This window comes from Peromyscus leucopus, chromosome 8b (assembly GCF_004664715.2).
Source record: "Peromyscus leucopus breed LL Stock chromosome 8b, UCI_PerLeu_2.1, whole genome shotgun sequence".
Taxonomy (NCBI): Eukaryota; Metazoa; Chordata; class Mammalia; order Rodentia; family Cricetidae; genus Peromyscus; species Peromyscus leucopus.
Window position 1 is genome coordinate 53,678,138 of NC_051086.1, and position 20,974 is coordinate 53,699,111.

Below are 20,974 nucleotides of genomic sequence, written 5' to 3' on the forward strand. Positions count from 1 at the left end.
TGCCATTTGCTAATCTCACCAATGAGGCCTTCTTCCACACCTCATCTCTGCTCAGTCCCGGGCTTGGGCCCCAGAGAAGGGAAGGAAGTCTTCCTCTTTCTGGCTCTACAGACTGCCCTTCTCCAGATGGTTCTAGACCTTCCTGTGAACCTGACTGGATCTCTTTCGTGCCTTCAACTCCTCCAGGTGGAGGGCAAACCTCAGAAGTCAGCCATCAAGGACTTCTCTTCATGGACCCCACCCACCAGTCCAGCTTCATCTCCCTTGGCACTGTGTACTTGGCCCACTGCATGTCTCATGGGTCACCTGTGCGAGCAGGGCTCCTCCTCTGAGCCTGGCCTCACTCTAAGTAGGGGTTCTGCCTCTGCCCTCTTGCCCTCCTCCTAAACCTGACAAGTTCTGTCCTCAGGTGGGCAGGGTGCAGTCCCCTGCTACAGCATTCCTAAATGTCCCTGTCATCCTCTTGCTAGACTTCAAACTCCTCCAGGTGCAGGGCTTCAAATGTGTCCAGGCAGCCCCCACGGATGGCCTAGGACAGTGTGCATGCAAGGACTAGGGGCAGGAATGGCAGGGGGCCCAGCACACTGCTGCACCATCATGCGTTGAGGCTCTGCCAAGGGCACAGTTCGCACCTGCTGCCTGCCTGTTCTCTGGCCTGGCATGCAGCCCTCAGGCTGCCCAGCACTCGCCCCACCCCCCCACCCCGCCCCCCGTTTGACCTTCCCGTATCTTTTTATGGTCCAAGAAGTTTGCAGGATCCTTCAGGGCCTGGGAATCATACCTAAGAAATGGATGACAAATAAATCCCTTTCCCCATCCAACCCAGTTTCTGATCAGTATTCTTTCTTTCCTCAATCCTTGGGTTGCATTCCAGTGTGCACCCTCAAGAGATCTGGACTTCTCTCTCAACCCCTGTGGGTCCATCCCACAAAAGTCCAACTTAGTGTTTTTTCTTTTTAAATTTATTTCCTGGAACTCGTGCTGTAGAGCAGGCTGGCCTGGAACTCAGAGATCGGCCTGCCTTTGTCTCATTGGACTAAAGGCGTGGGTCACCGCTGCCCGGCTCTCCTTTTTAATTTTTTGAGACAGGTTTCTCTGTGTAGCCCTGGCTGTCCTTGAACAGACAACTGCCTGCCTCTGCCTCCTGGGTTGAGATTAAAGGCGTGCGCTGCCACACCCCACTTACTTCAGTTACATTCCGCATCCCCTCCCTCTTTTCGCTGGAAAGGCAGTCATGAGATCCCAGAGGCCTTTCCTGAGAACTGTGATATGGTTCGTAAGGCTGCTGCAGTTTTGGGCAAATGGCTTGCAAGCCACGCACAAGGCCCAGTTCTCTCTCTCTCTCTGTCAGCAGCTGAGGCACGACTTATTTAGATAGTATTTTCATAAAACCAGTCGGTGATTTTCTTTAATTTTTTTTTGTTTAAAAACTCCAGTCTGTTTTCCAGAGACATTGGCTTCATTGTGCAGTTAGCTCCCCCTAGGATCCTCAAGACTATCCAGATTTGGGGTTGGTGTTATCAATCCAATTTATTAATTCTGTCCTCAGGGAGGAGGAAGCCATACCCTTCCACCACAGACCCTTGTGGTCATCTGGATAGCTTCTGCTCTCTCCTATTTCCTCAGCTCTGTCTTGGTTTCCCCGGAGAGAGAGGTCTGTTGTCTTGTGTGCCCTGAAACTAATACCCAATGGGCGACTAGAAGTCCTCAGGGAAGTTTCTCAGGTCCTCCTAGGAATAGCCAGGGACAGAACGATCCTAAGCATCAGGCCAGGCATGGCAAGCTGGAGCAGGGGTGGAAGAGATTAAAGTTCTTAACCGCAAAGGAGTAAACCACACTGGAGAGGGAAAATAAATAGAGGAGTCCAGGGTAGCAGAATCAGGCCCCCAGGGTGCACCGACTGGAGGAGCAGTAGGTGACCCGGGAGCCCTGGCACACTAGTCCCAGGACCTTGCCACATCAGCCACTGAGGAAGAGACGCTTGTAGGCTTTGTTCATCTGTTCCAAGAAGATGAAGGTGAGGACAGTGTGGGGGCCCAGTCGGGCATAGTATGGTGTGAAGCCCTTCCACAGGCTGAAGAAACCCTCATATCGGACGACTTTCATCAGCACATCCTAGACAGACAGGCGGGTAAGTGCTGGGGCTAAGACCTGGCCTCTGTCCCCTATACCCTGCTCCCGCAATATCCCTCCCAGGGCACCCACCACACCGTGACCCAGGCTCCCCCTCCCTGCAGCCTCACCAGCCCGTTCTTGTACTCTGGCTTCCCATCAATCATTCGCATGTTCTGGATCCTGAAAGAGAGGAAGCATGTGTGAGAAAGATGAAAGAAGGCCTCCCCAAAGTGCTCCAGTCCCAGGCTACAGACTTACCTCGTTTTGACGATGTCCACAGGCATGGACGCGGCAGTGGTGACCAGGCCACTGATCATGCTGGCACAGAAGTGGCACAGAATGTTGTCCGAGAAGTAGCCTGGGAGGTGAAGAAGCAGTAGGTGGTGGTCAACTCTCAGGGAGCTCAGGCCAGGCTGGGCAGTGAGTATTCAGCTCTGGGTCTCTCACCTGAGTCCAGCAAGAACTGCTTGGATTGAGAGTAGGAGGCAAGCTGGGCAGCATTGACCACGACAGCTCGAGCCATGGTAGGGATGCAGCCCTGGAGGTGAGAGAACGGAGGCAACGGAGGCAGAGTAAAAAAAAAAAAAAAAAAGCCAGAGACTTGACCCCACATCCCCCAAGACTCGAACCTTTCTTGCTCACCCGCCACAGTGTGGGGACTCCCTCTTCCCTGGCAATTCGAATGAGGGCATTAAACACATTTTTGTAGCCACGGCGCTGGTCAGCTGGAAGCCTGGGGAGAGGGCAGGGGAAAGCCAAGATCAGGATAGCTCAGGGTCCAGAGGATCAGAGAAAGGAAGGCCTGAGCGGGTTAAGCGCCCTGCTGTAGATCTCGGCTAACAGAAACAGGTAAAACATAGTCCTTTCGTTTCTAGATTCCAGGAACGGGGCTGGAGTCAGGTTGAGACCTGGAACTCACCGGCCATCGGCGGTCATCCTGATGAGAGCCACCTCGGCTGGCGTCCCCACGAAGGCACCGGTTGCACCTGCCGTCATGCCAATCAGGGCTTTCAGCAGGAAGCCAGGGGGTGTCCCATCGGCCCCAGTCAGGCGCTCAAACAACACCGTATAGATGCCAAGCCGAGTAGTGGTGTAGGTGGCCTGGCGCAGTAGGCCTGCGGACAGCCTGAGAAGCAGAAATGTCAGCCCTGCTTATCAAGCCAAGGTCTCGGACCTGCCAACCCAAACCCTCCCTTCCCAACCTGAGGCCCCAGTACCCAGTATAAATGCCCTTCAGCCCTTCTGCCTTCAGGATGCTGGTGAGGGCATGGAAGCTGGTTTTGTACTCTCGAGTCTTGGCCCCTTCGCCACTCAACTGCATCCGGTTCTTCACCAAGTCCAGAGGCTGCACAAAAACGGTAGCACCCATCCTGAAGGGAAACAGTAAGACAGGAAAGGCATCAGAGACCAGCGGTCCCAGCTGCAACCTGGCAGCAAGAAGTTACAAAGGTCAGGGCCTGACATGCAGCTATGGATTCAGGAGGCTGGTGGGCATGAATGTCAGTGTGTGCACGAAGGGCAATGTGCCAGACAAGAAGTTCAGATGTCCAGTAAAGACCACGCAAATCAAAACGGTTCAGGCAGTTCCTCAGTGTTCAAGCAGAATCAGACCACAGGCAGTCTGACTTAGGAGTGGAGGGCATCCACAACCTAGGACTCCAAACAGTCCTCTAACAAAGCGTTTTAACAACCTCGACCCACCACACAAACAGGCCAGTGAAGCAATGGTGGTGGAAACCCGGGGCAATGACCCTTGACTGCAGCCAGCCCAGGAGGGGCCCCGCAATGGGTGAACAGATCCTGGCAGCCTATCAGGGACCTCGCAATACTCTGGACATCACGGTGAGCCCCCACCGGCTCAATTTACTGGAACATACCCCGAGATGCACTGGGCCCAGCTGCTTGCGCCCGTCCCTTCCTCCTTTCTCCCATCCCTGGGGCCTGAGCTTACCCAGCCAGGCCCCCAAACAGGAACTTGACCGACTTAGGGGAGGTACGGGGCTTCCCGTCCATCCGGCCAGCGCCGGGACTCGCCGTCGCCGCCATCGCCCCTTGATGGCCCTCGGCTTTGGGTCCCGTGCACGCACAGCCCCGCTCGCGCCCAAGGTGACACCAGCGCGCAACAGGGCGAGGGCGCGCGCGCGCACGCCCCTCCGACAGGCAAGTCTGGCTCCAGCTAGAAACTGGAGAGGGGGAGGAGAGGGGGCGCAGGCGCGTGAGCGCAAAGGCGGCCGGGAATGGGGCGGGGCTAGGATGCGTGAGAGAAGGGGCGTGGCCGACTTAGGAAGCCTCTGTGTAGCCCCCGCCCTCGCCGAATTGGAATCGCGGGAAATTAGTTTGTTTGAAAATCTCGCGAGAGCGAGTGAGTCAGCCGAGTTAATTGCTAGGAGGCCTCTCGCGATAAGTTTCGGCGGCGAGACCGGGTGGTGGTGCGCACTCTCGCGATACTTGAAGGTACCGCAGCGACCAGAAGGAGGAGAGGTTTGTAAACAGGGCAGCTCCAAGATCTAGGGCACTGAGGGGGAAAAAATTAGACCGTCTTCTGGGCACCGGAGCTCCCTCCCTCTCCGCAGGAACGCTCTCCATGTCTAACATTTCTTTCAACCGGCCTTTTAGGACCGGAAGTCCTCCGTCCTGAGCGTCCAATACTGGAAGCGGCCTCTCTTTACCGGAAACCCTTTTCCAGGGGGATCGGAAGACGGCCTACCTGGCCGGAAGTCCCACCTCTTTGAGATTCCCCCACCCTTCCTTAAGTTTTTCTGTTACTTATTTGCCTTCGTTTCTAGTCTCCGTTTTATTTCTGCACCAGAGAAAGCTACATTGTCTCCCTCCCAGCTCCACTAGGCTGGTTTCATACCTCACTTCCCGAGTAGTCGGAGTTCCTTCCCCGACGCCCCCATGTAGCTGAGAAAGTGGGACCTGGGGGTGGTTGGACCCCTGGGATCCTGAAGGAGAGGCAGAGAGGGCGCAGAACTCGGCTTCTGCTCCTGCTATCAGGACGCGACCTCTTCAGCCTTACCCCTCCCGCTGCCATGCACCCTGCGGCCTTCCCGCTTCCTGTTGTTGTGGCTACTGTGCTGTGGGGAGCATCCCCTATCCGAGGGCTTATTCGAGCGGTGAGTCTAAGGGTCGGATGGGGGGAGGGTGCTGAGAAGGGGTTTCAGGCTGAAGAGAACAACGTGGACTATTTTGTTTGCAGACCTCGGAGTACAATGCCAGCATGGACTTTGCAGACCTCCCAGCTCTATTTGGGGCTGCCCTGAGCGAGGAGGGACTCCAGGTGATGCTCTCCCCATTTCCTTATAGTCTCTATCCTGGGCAGGGGTTGAGTAGCCGTGCTCTGGATCAAACTGGAGGTAGGAAATAGTCGAGTTGCAGCGGAATGCATTGGGCTGTTGATAGAGCTCAGTGGTAGGGTGCTTACCTTAGTAAGATGGAATCACCAACAACAGCCCCCCCCAAAAAAAAACCCTAAGTACATGACCATGTCCAAAGCAGAGTCCAGAATCTAGAGGTAGAAGGCAGTGTCCTAGAACTCCTAAATATAAGAAGCCGACTGAAGAGTGAATTAAGATTAAAAACAAAACAAAACAGGTGCTTATCAGTAATGTCTCTAGAGCTTACTGTTTGTATGGATGGCTGTGGACCCTTAGTAAAATGGGTAATAGAAATTAGCTTAGAGCTAAGTTATGTTAACTAGTAAGTGAGGTAAGCATGTCTGCAATAGGTTATTTCAAAATTCTTGCCACATAGGAAGAACTCAGTTGGACCATGGATAGCAGTTGTTTGTAAGATGGGTAATTGGAAAATGAAGCAAATTGAATGTGTTGTATGTACTTGAAAGACGAATGTGTGGGGGGGGGACCTTGAAAATGACACGATGAGTAGCCGGCTGTATTATTATTAGTGGGAAATTGGAAACAAACAAACAAAAAACAGAACTAAACTAGCCTAGAATTTGAGAAATTCAGGGAGCCTCTGCTAAAGGGATGTATGTACTGTAAGTGCATCTTCGGGAAGCTAAGAGATGCAGATTCTGCTTTTTTGTTTGGTTTTTTTAGACAAGTTTCTCTGTGTAACCCTGGCTGTCCTGAACTCTTTGTAGACCAGGCTGGCCTTCATTCAAAAGACCTGCCTGCCTGCCTCTGCTTTCCAGGTGCTGGGATTAAATGCATGTATTACCATGGCTGCCTGAAATGTAGACTCTGATTTGGGTGGGATGCTGAGACCTCAAGAATGAGTATCGAGGGTAGAGCTGCAGAATACAGTGTGTGTGTGTAGCATTATGCTGGATAGGCTCTGTGGGAGGCAGAATGTAAAGGTGGAAAATCCACTGTTTGCTTTTCTCCCTCAGGGGTTCCTTGTGGAGGCCCACCCAGAAAATGCCTGCAGTCCCATTGCCCCGCCACCCTCAGCCCCGGTCAATGGGTCAGTCTTTATTGCACTGCTTCGAAGATTCGACTGCAACTTTGACCTCAAGGTTGCCAAATGTGGAATGGGAGTTGGTAAACAGGGTAAATGACACCAGGAATAAGGAGAGGCACGGTTTATGACTCCTGTCCCTGCTGTCTCCCTAGGTCCTAAATGCCCAGAAAGCTGGGTATGGTGCAGCTGTGGTACACAATGTCAATTCCAATGAGCTTCTGAACATGGTGTGGAACAGTGGTAAGGCTGGGGATATCTGCACCACTGGGTTTTCAGTAGGAGGACTAAAGACCTAAAGAGGCCAGTTCTTGAGGTGGGATGGGCAGAAGTGTCAAGTGCCAGGTCCAGGAATTGTGTGGAAGGCTAAATCCCCAATACCCTGTTCCCTACAGAGGAAATCCAACAGCAGATCTGGATCCCATCTGTATTTATTGGAGAGAGAAGTGCAGAGTACCTGCGCGCCCTTTTTGTCTATGAGAAGGGGTAGGACATGTGCTTTCTTCCCACTTGTCTCCCACCCTCTCCATGCATGGCAGCCTGGAGCCCAAGCCTCCCTACGCTACCCACTCAGGCTCAAGTTCTCCCTCGTCTTTTTTTTTTTTTTAAACTTTCTCTTCACCCATGTCTTGTCCCAATCCAGTTACCTGGTTTTGCCTGGCTTGAGGCTTGTCTGTTTTCTCAGGGCTCGGGTGCTTCTGGTTCCAGACAACAGCTTCCCCTTGGGCTATTATCTCATTCCTTTCACTGGAATCGTAGGACTGCTGGTTTTGGCCATGGGATCAGTACTGGTGAGTGGCCATGGGAAGAACTTACAAGGCCATACTGGGTCTAGTGTCTCTTTTTTTTTTTTTTTTTTTTTTTTTTTTTAAATTTCCTTAAGCCTGGCCCACTCTCCCTTACCCCTAGATAGTTCGTTGTATCCAGCACCGGAAACGGCTCCAGAGGAACCGACTTACCAAAGAGCAACTGAAACAGATTCCTACTCATGACTATCAAAAGGGTAATGGCATGGGAACAGAGTCCATCTTAAAGGAGTTTGAGCCCAGTAGATGAGGGGTACAAAAAGCGGTGAGGTGCTAGAAGATGCCACCATTGCTTCTTTTTTACACACAAGCAACCACAAACAAAGGAGGTAGGGTAGAGCAGGAGTAGAAAACAAAGATGACCAAGTACAAACTTTGAGTGTGGAGAGTCGAAAGATGTAAGGAGCTGGGAGGACTCAGAGACAGCAGGTGAGGAGTTGGGTTAAGCCCTGGAGCCTCCAGTGCCATCCATATAAGGTTATAGCAGAAGTCTTGTCCCTCCCACTTCTGCTTTCCCCCTCCTACCCTCCCCCCACCCACTTCCCTTATCTCTCCTTGTCCCCTCTAGCCCCATGCTTCTCTGTGGCCTGCCCTAAGAGCTTGTACTGGCTTGGGGAAACAATTCTTATACGTTTTAATTCTAACCTTCCATTATGAACTCTTGGGCTTGGTTCTGAATGGCTCAGTGAATCCTTTCTTTCCCCCAGGAGATCAGTATGATGTCTGTGCCATCTGTCTGGATGAGTATGAGGATGGGGACAAGCTTCGGGTACTTCCTTGTGCACATGGTGAGGCCACTACCTCTGCTGCCTATGCCCACCTGCAGAGCCCGGGTACTTGACACATTCCTTTCCATAGCCTATCACAGCCGCTGTGTGGACCCCTGGCTCACTCAGACCAGGAAGACTTGCCCCATCTGCAAACAGCCTGTCCATCGGGGTCCTGGGGATGAGGAGCAGGAGGAAGAAACTCAAGGGCAAGAGGAAGGTGATGAGGAAGGGGAACCAAGGGACCAACCTGCTTCAGAGTGGACCCCACTCCTGGGCTCTAGCCCTACTCTTCCCACCTCCTTTGGATCTCTAGCCCCAGCACCCCTGGTCTTTCCTGGGCCCTCTACAGACCCCCCACCCTCCCCTTCATCTCCTGCCCTGGCCTGAAACTCCCACACTTGGGACCTCTGGTGATCTATTTGCACAAACTCTTCCTCCAGTCTAATAAGCTGAGGGACGGGGACATTTCCACTCCAGGTTCTCAAACTGGCCTCATCCTTTCGAGGTGGCTGGGAACCTTAGGGACATGGTCTTCACTTCTTGGGTTAATAAAAGTTTTTGTGGACTAAGAAAGAGTAAGATCATTTTTATACAGGTGAAATTCTGGAAAGGGAATCAACTCACGAGATGAACTTGTCAGGAGGACAGCCCCAGCTGCATCTGCTATGACTCAGGGAGGGGGAGCCCCACCTACACAGGATGACTCAAGTGGCCCTGCCTCAGCCGCAGGCTTGGACCCATTCTCTGGTCTAGATGGCTGTGTTCCATTATATGTTCAACTGGGCCTGAAATGGAAATACCACTATAGAGGGGCCTAGGCCACCCGACTGGGTACGGGAAAGAATGCTTAGTCTGGGGGCTGAAAAGCAGAAAGGAAAGGAATGCAAAGGGTTCAGTCTGGACACAGCCAAGAAGTAAATAACTAAGCTCAATGGTGGTGGGCCACAGCGCCTGCCTCCAGCTAATACCCCAAGTGCAAACCACACAGGACCTTGTTAGTAGAATCTTTTTTATTCAGAAAAAAAAAAAAAAAGAAAAAAAAAAAAACCCAAAAAATTTTCCAAACACACACAGGAGGGGGTATGGGTAAGGGGAGGTATCTGTCTGTCCAGCCCCAGCCCCCGGCCCATGTGGTTTTGGCAGCAATAAGGGAAATGGGGTAATGGCCCAAAAAAATAATGGTGTGTGTGTGTGTATGGAAAGAAGGGGTGCAAAAGCTGAGGGGAGCGGTGGGGGAGGGGACAGATGAGGTCAGTACTGGGAACGCCGCAGGTGGGAGGCCATTTCATAACATTTCTTGTTGATCAAACCACCGTGGACACCTTCTTTGCCCATCAGCAGGACTAGCGCTGGAGGAAAAAGAAAGGAGGCTAGGACCCAGGTGTCACAATTCAACCCTGCCAGCTGTTCAGCAGCTGTCCAGCCCTGGGGGCTGTAACCTAACCTCATTCCTCCCAACCACCCCCCAACACACACAGGCAGGCTGTCAGTCACCCTAAAACAATAGAGCTTTTCAAAGGAGGAAAAAAAAAAATCTAGCTTAAAGACTAGTGAAGAAAATGCAAAATGTAGAGGTCACACACACAGGCTGTAGACTTGTATGGCCAGGAACTGCTGCGGATGAGCTTCCTGCCTCTGAAGTTGACAGGACTCAAGATTAGAGCCAATACTGACTTAAGATCCCAATAACCTACACCAAGCAAACTAATCTCAAAAAGCTTAAGGCAGGAAGGGACTTAAGGCAGTGTTATTTAGTCCCTTTACAAGATGGGGAGCCAGAGGTAGAAAACCCAAAAGTTCCCACATCCAGCAGACGGTGAGTAAAATACTGTTTTGCAACCTTCACATTGAGGAACCACAGAAAGCCCCTACCGATTAACAAATGGAGACACATCAGGGATTTCAAAGCTTGAGAACCAACCACTCAAACTCAGAAACTTACTCTTGGCAGTCATGGTGACGGTGACATTGAAGGTTGGGGCTCCTCCGGTGCTCTTGGTACGAAGATCCATTGTAAATTCCCCATCCTGCAGCAGTGAGTCCCGGATCACAGAACATTTCTGGCCCCCAAGTGTCAGCCCATTCACGAAAAAACTTGACCGGTCTTTGCCTACCAGGACACCAACCTCAGCTGGCTGGAAGAATCAGAATCAATCACCTCATTAAGTTAGTGCACCGGCTAACTCGTTTTCCAAGAATCCACTTATTTATCCTGGAGTTGGGGGTGAATGTGCTTCATACACACCATTAAAACTTGGGGGTGTGTGTGCAGAAAAAGATTATAATCCTAAGGCCTAATAAATGGGACCAGGGAAGAAGGAACAATACTTCTCTAAAGACTTAGGCTTTGATGTTAAATAGGAAAAGCAAAGGGAGAAAAACCTGGGTACCAAAAATCAATCAATGATCCAGGGGGAGCCTTTGGATGCTCAGAACAGTCCTTCAGGAAAAGCAGAAGCGGAGAGGCTGAGGGAGGGGGCAGGGAAGGAGGAGAAGCAACTTTGTCCTTATTTGGTCAAAGGTTCTGCAGGCGTTGTTAGGAACCCGGACGCCTGGGTCTCCCGGTAACCTAGAGTTTAGGTCCAGGTATCTACGCCCCACGATGGGGAAGCCGACCCCGGGGGACTTTCTAGGAAAGTTGATAAAGTTTTAAGGGTTGGGGGACTAGGCTGTCTTGAGTCTAGACATTCCGGGGACCCTTTCTTCTCCCCCCTTAAACCCCAAACCCCTATATCCGGTACCCTCCCGCCCGGAAATCCCCTTCCCCCCCCATTCGAACTTCCGCTCCCCCTCCCCACTTCCGGGCAGTGTGGCCAAGGAAGGTGGTGGGGACAGCAGCAACCTTATCCCTTCACTTTTACGGTGTCAGAACTTCTCACAAAGTTCCCTCACTCCAGGCCGGGCCGGATGGCGGGAAGGGAGGGCGAGGGGACTTCCGGGTCTGGCTTCACAGGAATGTTGGGGCTAACGTGCCGAACTGGGGGTGTGTGTGAGTGCGTGTGTGGCGGCCTCGCCCTCTCTAACGGAGCTGGGAGGGGCAGCAGGCGGCTCCCGGAGGTCGGGCAAGGGCCCGAGGCCACGCGCCTGGAGCTCCCACCGGCGCGGAGGCAAACAATGGTGGAGGGAGCGCGAGCAGGCGGCCCAAAGGGGAGCCGAGGCTCCCCGCGCCCCCTTATCAATCATAATCCCCGGCCCAAACGCAGCGCGTGCCTGCCCCGCCCTGGGGGAGGCGGAAGTGGGCCGCCGCACCGGGCGGCGCGCCCCTCCCCGCCCTGTGCCCCGGATGTAACGCCCCGTCGCAGAAAGCGGGGTGGCGGGCGGGATGGGCTCGGCCGCCGCCGAGGAGCGCAGGGCTTGGGGGGCCACCGGGGGGGGGGGGACGGACCTAGATCCATGCAGCCGCCATTCGCGCCGCTTCCAGGCAGAGGACCAGATCGCGGCCTCTCGCTGCCTTGGCTAGGCTGCGCCCGCCCCCACCCAAGCCTCTTCCCCGCGGGTCTGAGCCCGGTCATTGCCCCGGACCGCACAAGCCTCGCAGTACCGTAATGCTAACGAAGGTCTTCCCGGGGACGGCGGCCCAGACGGAGGGCGAGTCCTTGTAGCCTACGATGGCCGCGTCCTGACAGGTCCCGTCCGCCATGAGGCTGTCGATGTAGGCGTTCCACCCGGCCATGGCGCTGCTGCTGGGGCTGCTCCTGCGGGCTGCTGCTGGGGCCGCGGGCTGGGCTCGGGCTGGCGGGCGGGGGGGAGGCAGAGAGCTCGGGGCACGCGCTGCCGTCCGGAACGCGGCTCTGTTAGCTGTGCAGCAGCCCTCGCACCGCCACTTCCTGCTCCTCCCCCCCCCCTAGATTTTTATTTGCAAAGGGCGGCGGGGCGGGGCCTGCTCCCCATTCCCTCCCTCCCTCCACACAACCACCCCCCCTCGCCTGGCCAGATAGCGAACTTTTGCAAATGCAATTTTAAAAAGCCCTCCCCCCCCACCACCCCTCACCCCCCTGCTTTTGCAAAATTTGCCGAGTTCGGTGGAAAGCCATGCAAAAGGCTGGCGCGGTGCTGGTGGTGGTTGGTGGTGGTGGTGGCAGGAGCGAGGTTAAGGTTAGGGCTCGCTCCAATTCATACTGAATACAAGACCCCTTCGGCATAAAAGGAGGAAGCCGGAGGGAGACGCGAGAGAAAAAGGGGGGAAATTAGTAAGGCTGAGCAAATTCAAGTGGGTGCGGGGAAGCCAGGGTTAAACCGAATGATTCCTTCACACACTCACACTCACCCCCACCTCCGCGGGAGGGAAGGAACGGCGGGCGGCGGCGGCGGCGGCGCGTGCGCCCGCGCCTGCGCCGGGGCGGCGAGCAGGAGACGGCGCGTGGGGCGGTTGGGGCTAGCGGCTGGCGGCGAGCGCGCGCCCGGCGGCCCCGAGTGGGACCTTCCTCGGAGGGAAGACGCGTCCCCGCCAGGCGGAGCGGGCAGAGGCCCTGGCCTGTGCGCTGCCGCCTACTCCATCCACATTTAATTTAATTTTTTTTTAAATTTAGACGACAAGGGGAGCAAAACTAAATTTGATCGCACACTCGCGGTCCTTTTCGGTGGTAAAGGTCCCCAACCCAGGGCACCTGTCCCAGCTGCCCGCCGGAGACGCACACGCCGGGCTCGTTCGAGTGCATCCCTATATTATTCTAGGGAAGATCATTCCTCCGCTGGATCCGCTCCAGCTCAGAGCCTCGCCCTGCTCCTGAACCCTCTCCACCGAGGTCACTGAACAGGGGCGCCAGCCGGGTGACACGGGCGGGACTCTTTTCAAGGCGGAAGAATACCAAAGTACCAAGGATGGCAACTTTTTCAAGAAGGGGAAAGTCCCCTCTACTTCGGGCCCGTCGGGCTTTTCTTCTCCCCGCCCCCCCCCCCAGTAAAACTTTTGCTAAGGACTTGTGTGCGTTCAGCTCACTTGCCGCCCTGGGGGCTGGGCTGGGCTGGGCCGGGCTGGGGGTCGGGGGGAGGCGGGGACGGCCGGCCGGTGAGGCTGGCGGGAGCAAATGAGTCACTCGGGACCCTCGCCGCCGAGGGGCTCGGCTGCTTCCGGCCCCTCGGAGGAGGGGCGCCAGGGTTTGAAGCCGCTCCTGGTGTGAGGGCTGAGTTCGCTGCGTCTCTGGAGGCCTGTTAGGCTCCCTGATGCCCACCCCCCAAAAAAACCCTGGCTCCCCCGCGCCCCCCGAGCCCAGGTTCTTCGACAGCCGCGTGGCCGAAGTCACGGGCGGGGCTGCGCTGGGGCACGTGGCGGCGGCGGCGGCGCTCTACGCCCGCCATCCCCTGACCTCTGGCCGCGGGGCGGGTGGAAAAGTCCCACTGGGAGCGGCAGGAGATAAGGGGGGGGGAAGGGACGGGACTGGGACGCGACGGGCAGGTGGGGACCCTAGGGTGGAGGCCAGGAGGGCGACCCCGAGGGGGAGGGCCGCTGCCGCCGCCGCCGCCGGGGAGGAGCGCTCGAGAGCCGGCCGCCGAGTGAGTCACCCGCTGCAGCGCCGGCCGGCGGGGGGGTGAGAAGCCAAGGCGCCCTGGGACACCGGCCGGGCGGCCGGCCTGCCTGCCAGGCTTCCACGCGGGACAGACCCCACACACGCCCGAGACCCGCTCAGCGGGGAGTTACCGAGTGCAGAGACTCACGTCCTGCAGTGCTGCCGATGGATGGACCGAGCGGCCGCCACAGTGTCCTCCCCTTCTAGAGTCCATCCATGGGTTTTTCCCCCCCACTCGTGATAGAACCCCATTCTTTGATAGGCAAGGCTTGAGCCCTGAAGCGCGAACAGTCAGTCGGTGGGGGAACAGGCTCCTGACCACTACTTAGTCTTTTTCACGCTGGGCCCCAAGTGCTGCCCCAGCACCATCTGCCGGGCGCCGAGCCAGTCGGTGCTCAGTGCCCGTCTATATTCGTCTCCTGGCCCCTCTCCTCGCCCTTCGCTGGCCAAGAGAGGGTAGGGTGGTGGAGTGGTGCCGAAGTGGCCGTTATGAGGACCCTGAGAAGTGAAAGCGCTCGCCTTCTATGGCGGAGGGGTGTCAACTTTAGCCCGCAGAGCTTGCTCAGCATCACTGATTCCTTGCCCCAGCTGCGCGGCCTGCACCGCCTGCCTCCGAGTGAGTGGAGCACGTGTGCATGTCAGTCTTGCGGCCCCTTGTCCAGGCCCCCTCCCCAGCCTGCAGGGCTCAGATTACCCCTGGCCTTTCCCAAAGGGCACTGGTTCCTCTTTAACCTTTACAAAAGGGGAATGTAAGGTTAAGGAGGGGAGAGAGAGAGACCCTCCTATCAGCAGCCCCCCTCTCCTGCGCCCTCCTAGAGTGAACTTCCAAGTAGAGACTTTTATTTGGGGGACAGAAAGAACATGTATGGGGCAGTCATTAACTTTTGAGAAAAGGGGGTACCCAGGCCAGAGGCCTCTGCTTGAGGCACTAGTGGTCATTTGGCTGTCAGCCTGGTGTGGAGGGGAGGAGGGTGGAATGAGAGAGGCAGAGGCGGGGCTGGCTGGGGGACAGGGTGGCTTGGAGATAAATGCCCAGCCTGAGAAGGGGGGCAGCTGACACTGTCCCAGCTGCCACCTAGACGAGGAGCTTCATTCAAAGTCCCAGGGAAGCCAAAGTCACAGGTTTGCTAGAACTTCAGTTCCTGGTGTGCAGGTGCGGGGTGGTGCTGGAAAAAGGGAGGGAAGTTTTGACTTTTTTCTTCCTAGGGCTAGGGAGCTTGAAAGAGAGTGGTCAGGTCGGAGCACACGCAGGATGGAGGCAAATACTGGAATACTGACGGATAGAGGAGGAATGGGGAAGTAGATAAAGAAGACAGAATTAAGCCAGGCAGAGAACTGGAGGTCTAGGAGGATTTGGGAATGGGACGATGAGAACCGGATAGGATTTGAGGGCTAGAAAGATGCACCAAGCAAGGACTTAATCAGAAAAGTGGGAGAAGAAGGCATAAGCCTGGTGGAGTGTTCAGGGAGTGGTTTCCTCTGGGGTTATAAAGTCGTGAGCCCTTGATTTTCAGGATGGGAGGGTGGAACAAGAGCTCTTCCGAGTGGGGGAGGGTGGGGGAGGGGGCCGGCCGGCCTGCCTGCCTCTTTGGTCTATGACCTTTTTATGGGGTATTTTTAGCTCCAGCACCTGCCTTCTTGGGGTGGGGAAGACTCTTAAAAGGGCAAGGGATTTCTAGTTCCTCAAGGGATCAACTGTCCACACTTGCTCACTCACATCTTTTGCGGTACAGTCATGGCCATGCAAAAAATCGTTGCCCGAGAGATCCTGGACTCCAGGGGCAACCCCACGGTGGAGGTGGACCTGCACACCGCCAAGGGTAACCGAGGCCCGTCGAGTTGGTTTGCCTCAGAACACCCCCAGTCTCGCCTGCTCCTCCTCAAGGGTTCTAGACTACATCCTGTCCTGTGTCAGAGGTTCCTTTCCCCAGACTCCTCCTTCACAGGCCCTCTCCTCCTCCTGGCTCTAAAGCTGGGGGAGGCAGGAGTTTCTCTGTATTTTCTCCGGTCCCTGGGTCCAGGGAGGTGCCCCCAGGCCCTTGTGAATGGGCTCCCTCTGATCTGCTGGTTCCTCCTGCCCAGGTCGATTCCGAGCAGCTGTGCCCAGCGGAGCTTCCACGGGTATCTATGAGGCGCTGGAACTAAGAGATGGAGACAAATCCCGCTATCTGGGGAAAGGTGAGCAAAGACTAACAGGACAGAGTATGAGGGCCCGAACCCAAAGCCAAGGACTCCATAAGGAAGAGGTTTAATCCCCTCAGAAAACTGAACCCGTTCTCTGGCCTTCAGGAGTGCTGAAGGCAGTGGAGCACATCAACAAGACCCTAGGCCCTGCACTGCTGGAGAAGGCAAGTTGGAGGAGCCGGCTCCCCGCCCCCAACCCCCACCCTGTGACCCCGTGCCTCCCCCCAGGCAGCCCAACTCCCAATATTTTCACCTGTCCTTCATCCTGCACATTACCTGGCTCCTGAGAAATCCGACCTCTGCCTCTTCCAGAAACTAAGTGTTGTGGATCAAGAAAAAGTTGACAAATTTATGATTGAGCTGGACGGGACAGAGAATAAGTGTGAGTGAGGTGCCAGAGATGGGGAGAGTGTGGCATGGCGTGGCATGCGGCAAGGGTGGAAGAGAGGCCGAGGACAGCTGGCTGGGTGGTTCCTGTGGCCCATCTTGGGGCACACCGAAGCTGGATAGCCCTTTATTCATTCCACAGGCATTTCCTGATGCCTGTCTCCTGCCAGGCCTGGCTGGCAGTAGACAACATGTGAAACTGTTGGCCCAGGGAGGAGGGGGTGAACTCCCAGAAGTCTGCAGGCCAGGAAAGAGAGGAGTTAATGAAATCTTAATGTCCAGTGGTTTAGGAAGCTTCTTCCTGGGGTGACCGGAGGGAATGTTCAAGGAATCAACCACAAAACCTGTAGGAGCTGTCGTCCTTCTCCCCCGTTTGCCTCCCTCTAGCCAAGTTTGGGGCCAATGCCATCCTGGGTGTGTCCTTGGCTGTGTGCAAGGCGGGAGCAGCTGAGAAAGGGGTCCCTCTCTACCGACACATCGCAGATCTTGCAGGGAATCCTGATCTCGTACTTCCTGTGCCTGTGAGTGTGTGTGGTTGTCCCTTCTAAATCCCTGTGACGGCTGCCCTTTCCCAGCCAGGAATGTGAGTAGCCCCCTAGAAAATCTACCTTGCAGATCCTGCTCCAAAGAAGCATTTCCTGAAATGAAATCTCTCTGGTTTTGTGCTCCCGCCCTCCCTCGTTCCCACAGTCTAACGCTAAGCCTCTTGCTGTTTCCTTCCCTGGCCAGGCCCCTTAGTCCCTTCACATTCCAGGCTCAGGCTGCTTCCTCAGACCTCATTCCATCTTTGTAGCCCATTCCCCCAGTCAGATTCCAAAGCATCCTCAGGGCAAGGATCTCAGTATTTCTGTGTTATCTTCTGAGTCCGTATGAAGTCACTGTCCTCTTAGTAGTAACTCTGAGTTTTGTAGGGTGCAGAGAAAGCCCTGAGTGTATGAAGTCCTGGGTGAATGTGTGTATTGACATGAACCAGCCTTGTCAAGGACCCCAGAGCCTCAGACCCAGGAGGAATGCCAAAGCCTTCCCCCTGGGCTAAGGTTCAGAGGTATGGTAAAGCCTTCCTTGGTGACCAGGTGCAAGTGTTGATAGTGTGTACATAATATGTCCACCATAACTCCCTCCCCCTTGGATGTTTACGGTCTGAAGACCACTCCCCTACAGAGACTGCTTTTTACTGAGATCCCCTAACCCTGTCCCCTGGGTCCAGTTGTACACCACAAACCCCACCTCCTTATCTATCCTTATGCAGTAACCCTGCTTCTCTGTTCAACTCTATATAATAAATATGCTGAGCTTGTATAATAAACACATTGAGCGTCTAGAGTCTGATTTACCATCAGACAGCGCAGTCTGTCCATTGCCCAGCTTTTCTGTCTGTGTGTCCACTGCCCAGCTTTTCTGTCTGTGTGTCCACTGCCCAGCTTTTCTGTCTGTGTGTCCATCGTCTGTCTTCTCTTCATTCCCTTGCGGCCCCGGTCGCTTCCATCCTTGGAGCCCTGCATGGCCTGGGTAGAACGTAACATCACCATTTATTGTTACTTACTAGGAAGATTGTGTTAAGAGCATGGATGGTGGTGGTGCATGCCTGTAATCCCAGCACTCTGGAGGCAGAGGCAGGTGGATCTCTGTGAGTTCGAAGCCAGCCTGGCCTACAAAGCAAGTTCCAGGGCAGCCAGACCTGTTACACAGAGAAACCGTCTCGAAAAACAAAACAAAACAAAACAAAAAAGAGCATGGGCTCTAGAGACATCTGTTGGGTTCAGCCCCTGGCCTTGCCTGTTTTCTGTGTGATCTTAGGCAAGCTATTTAACCTCTGTGCCTCAGTTTCCTCATCCGTAAAGAAGAAATTAATAAGAATGTATAGTTAATAGCGATGTTTGAGAGTGAAACAAGCTAGTTTATTTAGAATGCCATAAAATTATTCTGTTACATCAGGCATGTACTAAGAACTTTATATTCAATTTCCCCTAATTTTCAGAAGAGTCTACAGGGAAGTAGGCATTGCAACCACTTTGTAGAAATAGGGGAAAGGCCCTGAGTACAATTATGCATCCTAAACCACTCAGCTAGTAAGCAGGGAATCCAGCTCCCACCTCCGGTTCCCTCTCACCTTTGACCCCCCATGCCACCCAGTTCTGAGCACCATCTCCTGTCTCAGGCCTTCAACGTGATCAATGGGGGCTCTCATGCTGGAAACAAGCTGGCCATGCAGGAGTTCATGATTCTGCCAGTGGGAGCCAGCTCTTTCAAAGAAGCCATGCGCATTGGCGCCGAGGTCTACCACCACCTCAAGGGGGTCATCAAGGCCAAGTATGGGAAGGACGCCACCAATGTGGGGGACGAGGGCGGCTTTGCACCCAACATCCTGGAGAACAATGAGGGTCAGTGGGAACATCCTGGGGCACAGACCACCTGGGTCCCCATGAGGTGGGGAGGAGAGGCTGCAGATACAGGAGACATTGGAGTCTCAGGTTATTTCTTGCTCCTCTCCTAGCCCTGGAGCTGCTGAAGACAGCCATTCAGGCAGCTGGTTACCCAGACAAGGTGGTAATTGGCATGGACGTGGCAGCATCTGAATTCTACCGCAATGGGAAGTATGATCTGGACTTCAAGTCACCTGACGATCCTGCCCGGCACATCAGTGGGGAGAAGCTCGGGGAGCTGTACAAGAGCTTCATCAAGAACTATCCCGGTGAGGTTTCCAGTGCTTCTCTCCTGCCCTGCCTGCTGCAGCTGCCTGACACGGGGTTCAGTTGTTTGGCTTTGCCACAATCCCAGCCCTTTCCATCCTCAGCTCCATGCCACCTCCATTGAACTTCTTCTTGTCACCCCTCCGTCAGACCTCATCTCTAACCCCAACTCTGCTCCCACACCCCTACCAGTGGTCTCCATTGAAGACCCCTTTGACCAGGATGACTGGACCACATGGACCTCATTCCTCTCTGGAGTGGACATCCAGATTGTGGGAGATGACCTTACAGTCACCAACCCTAAGAGGATCGCTCAGGCTGTTGAGAAGAAGGCCTGCAATTGCCTGCTACTGAAGGTCAACCAGATTGGCTCAGTGACGGAATCCATCCAGGCGTGAGTGTCTCCTGACTCAGGCTCACAGTGGCCACCCTCAGCTGCAGCTCCGCCCACTGCTCGTGTTCTTGCCATAAGTCTACCCTTCCCTGGGAACCTGACCCACCCTAACACTCTTAACCCCAGGCTATGACTAACCCTTGGCTCGTCCCCAAGACCTGTGCCACCGTGGCTCTGCCATGTCCCTTTACCTCCCTCTCATACTGTGCTCTTCTTTCTACCATCTTCTGACCACCCTAATCCAAGATCAGACATCTCTCCTCTCCTACTTCCCAGAGAACTTAGACACTACATCCCCTGCAGTGCCCACTGCCCAAAACAAAGGGAAAGCTCTGCCTTGCCTGTCCCTGGCTTTCTTACCGAGGAGGTCACATAAGGCCTCACCAAATGTCCTTCCCACACAGCTGCAAACTGGCACAGTCTAATGGCTGGGGGGTGATGGTGAGCCACCGTTCGGGGGAGACTGAAGACACTTTCATTGCTGACCTCGTGGTGGGACTCTGCACAGGACAGGTACTCAGGGCTTCCCTCTACCGAGGATCTGAGTTTCTTTGGTCACCTTGGTGTCGACCTGAGTTGGATACCACTACAGCCTGCTCCTTTGGGGCCCGAACCAACCCCTCCAAATCCCTTTCCCACCTCAGATCAAGACTGGTGCCCCATGTCGTTCAGAGCGTTTGGCCAAATACAACCAGCTTATGAGGTACAGTGGGTACAGAAGCCCGGACAGTGGGGAGAGGAAGGGCTCCGAGGCTAGAAGGGAGCAGCTCTGATTTTTGTATTACAGGATTGAGGAGGCTCTTGGAGACAAAGCTGTCTTCGCTGGACGAAAGTTCCGTAATCCAAAGGCCAAATGAGAAGCTGGAGGCTCCGGGACACCACAGAACAGGCACAGGCCTTCAAGCCCTTCTCCCTGAAATAAACACTGCCAAACAAGACCACGGCGTGTTCCTTGGAAGGAAGGAGGGAAAGGCTGATTAGCTAGCTGGGAAGGACAGGTAGTGGACAGGCGGCAGAGAATGACATGTGACAGGCTGTGACAAGGAAGTGAGGAATTGGAAAGCTCGGTGGATGTAAAAGAGAAATTCACACTTTGGAATGAAGCTAGAAAAAGCAAATTCTGTATGTGAAAAGGAGCTGGTGAGGTGTCTATGGAGCGAGAGACAGCGACTGAGTGGGCTGCAGTGCATGGAGAGGGACTGAGGGCCATGATGCTCCCAGCAGGAGAGGGGTCCGGAGCAGGATGCAGCCAGACTGAGTGCTTTGTGAGGATAAAGGAAAATGAGATCACTTACCACTTCAGTGGGGCTTGTGAGGATCTGGAAGTGTTCACAATACTTGATGTTATTGCCCTACATAAGCTTTGAAACAGTCCTATCAGGCATATACCATTCTTGTCCCATTTTCACACACAAGGAAACCAAGACACGAAGAGTTAAATATTCCTTATTCAACACAGCAGAGTTAGCAACTGGTAGGGCCAGGACACAAAGCCAGGCCATTTGGCTTCAGCCTTAAAATACTGTATCTTAGCTGGGCGTGGAGCTCACATCTATAATCTCAGGCCTTGGGAGAGAGAGAAGAGATAACAGATTTCAAGGCAGCTCGGACAATGTAATAAGACCCTGTCTCAAAATTCCAAGCTTAGGGGGCTGGAGAGATGGCTCAGTGGTTAAGGGCACTTGTTGCTCTTACAAGC

General features: G+C 54.6%; 5 protein-coding genes across 8 annotated transcripts; 3 read left to right on the top strand and 2 right to left on the bottom strand.

Moving 5' to 3' along the window:
• Window positions 1-1,380: 1,380 nt before the first annotated feature.
• Window positions 1,381-4,304, bottom strand: Slc25a11 (solute carrier family 25 member 11). The gene is made up of 8 exons (XM_028861000.2): window positions 4,067-4,304; window positions 3,333-3,485; window positions 3,035-3,241; window positions 2,758-2,848; window positions 2,563-2,653; window positions 2,374-2,473; window positions 2,244-2,295; window positions 1,381-2,115 (listed from the first exon to the last, which is right to left on the bottom strand). The coding sequence occupies exons 1-8, from the start codon at window positions 4,159-4,161 to the stop codon at window positions 1,960-1,962; spliced, it is 945 nt and encodes a 314-aa protein (XP_028716833.1). The 5' UTR covers window positions 4,162-4,304; the 3' UTR covers window positions 1,381-1,959.
• A 184-nt stretch (window positions 4,305-4,488) lies between these two features.
• Rnf167 (ring finger protein 167) lies at window positions 4,489-8,686 on the top strand. 2 transcript variants are annotated; one of them, XM_028860991.2, is made up of 10 exons: window positions 4,489-4,596; window positions 4,732-5,231; window positions 5,315-5,395; window positions 6,470-6,595; window positions 6,693-6,780; window positions 6,933-7,023; window positions 7,223-7,328; window positions 7,447-7,540; window positions 8,051-8,131; window positions 8,202-8,686. In XM_028860991.2, exons 2-10 carry the CDS (start codon window positions 5,148-5,150, stop codon window positions 8,498-8,500), a joined length of 1,050 nt encoding a protein of 349 aa, XP_028716824.1. In that variant the 5' UTR covers window positions 4,489-4,596; window positions 4,732-5,147; the 3' UTR covers window positions 8,501-8,686. The 2 variants fall into 2 exon arrangements, with proteins under 2 accessions (XP_028716824.1, XP_028716825.1); XM_028860992.1 differs by having other exon boundaries at window positions 4,542-5,231; window positions 6,470-6,543.
• Window positions 8,687-9,105: 419 nt separating this feature from the next.
• On the bottom strand, window positions 9,106-11,952 carry Pfn1 (profilin 1). The gene is made up of 3 exons (XM_028860993.2): window positions 11,655-11,952; window positions 10,056-10,248; window positions 9,106-9,462 (listed from the first exon to the last, which is right to left on the bottom strand). The coding sequence occupies exons 1-3, from the start codon at window positions 11,784-11,786 to the stop codon at window positions 9,365-9,367; spliced, it is 423 nt and encodes a 140-aa protein (XP_028716826.1). The 5' UTR covers window positions 11,787-11,952; the 3' UTR covers window positions 9,106-9,364.
• On the top strand, window positions 11,785-12,620 carry LOC114686331 (shadow of prion protein-like). The gene is made up of 2 exons (XM_028860988.1): window positions 11,785-11,906; window positions 12,398-12,620. Exons 1-2 carry the CDS (start codon window positions 11,785-11,787, stop codon window positions 12,618-12,620), a joined length of 345 nt encoding a protein of 114 aa, XP_028716821.1.
• A 1,451-nt stretch (window positions 12,621-14,071) lies between these two features.
• Window positions 14,072-20,213, top strand: Eno3 (enolase 3). 3 transcript variants are annotated; one of them, XM_028861002.2, is made up of 12 exons: window positions 14,072-14,236; window positions 15,354-15,440; window positions 15,703-15,798; window positions 15,910-15,968; window positions 16,117-16,186; window positions 16,579-16,712; window positions 18,350-18,572; window positions 18,686-18,883; window positions 19,074-19,275; window positions 19,680-19,788; window positions 19,920-19,978; window positions 20,063-20,213. In XM_028861002.2, the coding sequence occupies exons 1-12, from the start codon at window positions 14,110-14,112 to the stop codon at window positions 20,130-20,132; spliced, it is 1,434 nt and encodes a 477-aa protein (XP_028716835.1). In that variant the 5' UTR covers window positions 14,072-14,109; the 3' UTR covers window positions 20,133-20,213. The 3 variants fall into 3 exon arrangements, with proteins under 3 accessions (XP_028716835.1, XP_028716836.1, XP_028716837.1); XM_028861003.2 differs by lacking the exon at window positions 14,072-14,236 and adding an exon at window positions 14,638-14,742; XM_028861004.2 differs by lacking the exon at window positions 14,072-14,236 and adding an exon at window positions 14,676-14,773.
• Window positions 20,214-20,974: the final 761 nt, after the last annotated feature.

Excerpts from the sequence above, each read along its gene's own strand:
- Slc25a11 (XM_028861000.2), bottom strand. The coding sequence starts at position 4,161 with ATGGCGGCGACGGCGAGTCCCGGCGCTGGCCGGATGGACGGGAAGCCC. Across the intron at positions 3,242-3,332 it reads CTGAAGGGCATTTATACTGG|GCTGTCCGCAGGCCTACTGC; the intron begins GTACTGGGGCCT and ends TCTGCTTCTCAG. Across the intron at positions 2,474-2,562 it reads GCAGTTCTTGCTGGACTCAG|GCTACTTCTCGGACAACATT; the intron begins GTGAGAGACCCA and ends TTCACCTCCCAG.
- Rnf167 (XM_028860991.2), top strand. The coding sequence starts at position 5,148 with ATGCACCCTGCGGCCTTCCCGCTTCCTGTTGTTGTGGCTACTGTGCTG. Across the intron at positions 7,329-7,446 it reads TGGCCATGGGATCAGTACTG|ATAGTTCGTTGTATCCAGCA; the intron begins GTGAGTGGCCAT and ends CCTTACCCCTAG. Across the intron at positions 7,541-8,050 it reads TACTCATGACTATCAAAAGG|GAGATCAGTATGATGTCTGT; the intron begins GTAATGGCATGG and ends TCTTTCCCCCAG.
- LOC114686331 (XM_028860988.1), top strand. The coding sequence starts at position 11,785 with ATGGCGCTGCTGCTGGGGCTGCTCCTGCGGGCTGCTGCTGGGGCCGCG. Across the intron at positions 11,907-12,397 it reads GCCGTCCGGAACGCGGCTCT|GGAAGGAACGGCGGGCGGCG; the intron begins GTTAGCTGTGCA and ends CCTCCGCGGGAG.
- Pfn1 (XM_028860993.2), bottom strand. The coding sequence starts at position 11,786 with ATGGCCGGGTGGAACGCCTACATCGACAGCCTCATGGCGGACGGGACC. Across the intron at positions 10,249-11,654 it reads AGACCTTCGTTAGCATTACG|CCAGCTGAGGTTGGTGTCCT; the intron begins GTACTGCGAGGC and ends TGATTCTTCCAG. Across the intron at positions 9,463-10,055 it reads CGTCACCATGACTGCCAAGA|CGCTAGTCCTGCTGATGGGC; the intron begins GTAAGTTTCTGA and ends TTTTTCCTCCAG.
- Eno3 (XM_028861002.2), top strand. The coding sequence starts at position 14,110 with ATGAGGACCCTGAGAAGTGAAAGCGCTCGCCTTCTATGGCGGAGGGGT. Across the intron at positions 15,441-15,702 it reads GGACCTGCACACCGCCAAGG|GTCGATTCCGAGCAGCTGTG; the intron begins GTAACCGAGGCC and ends CCTCCTGCCCAG. Across the intron at positions 15,799-15,909 it reads ATCCCGCTATCTGGGGAAAG|GAGTGCTGAAGGCAGTGGAG; the intron begins GTGAGCAAAGAC and ends TCTGGCCTTCAG.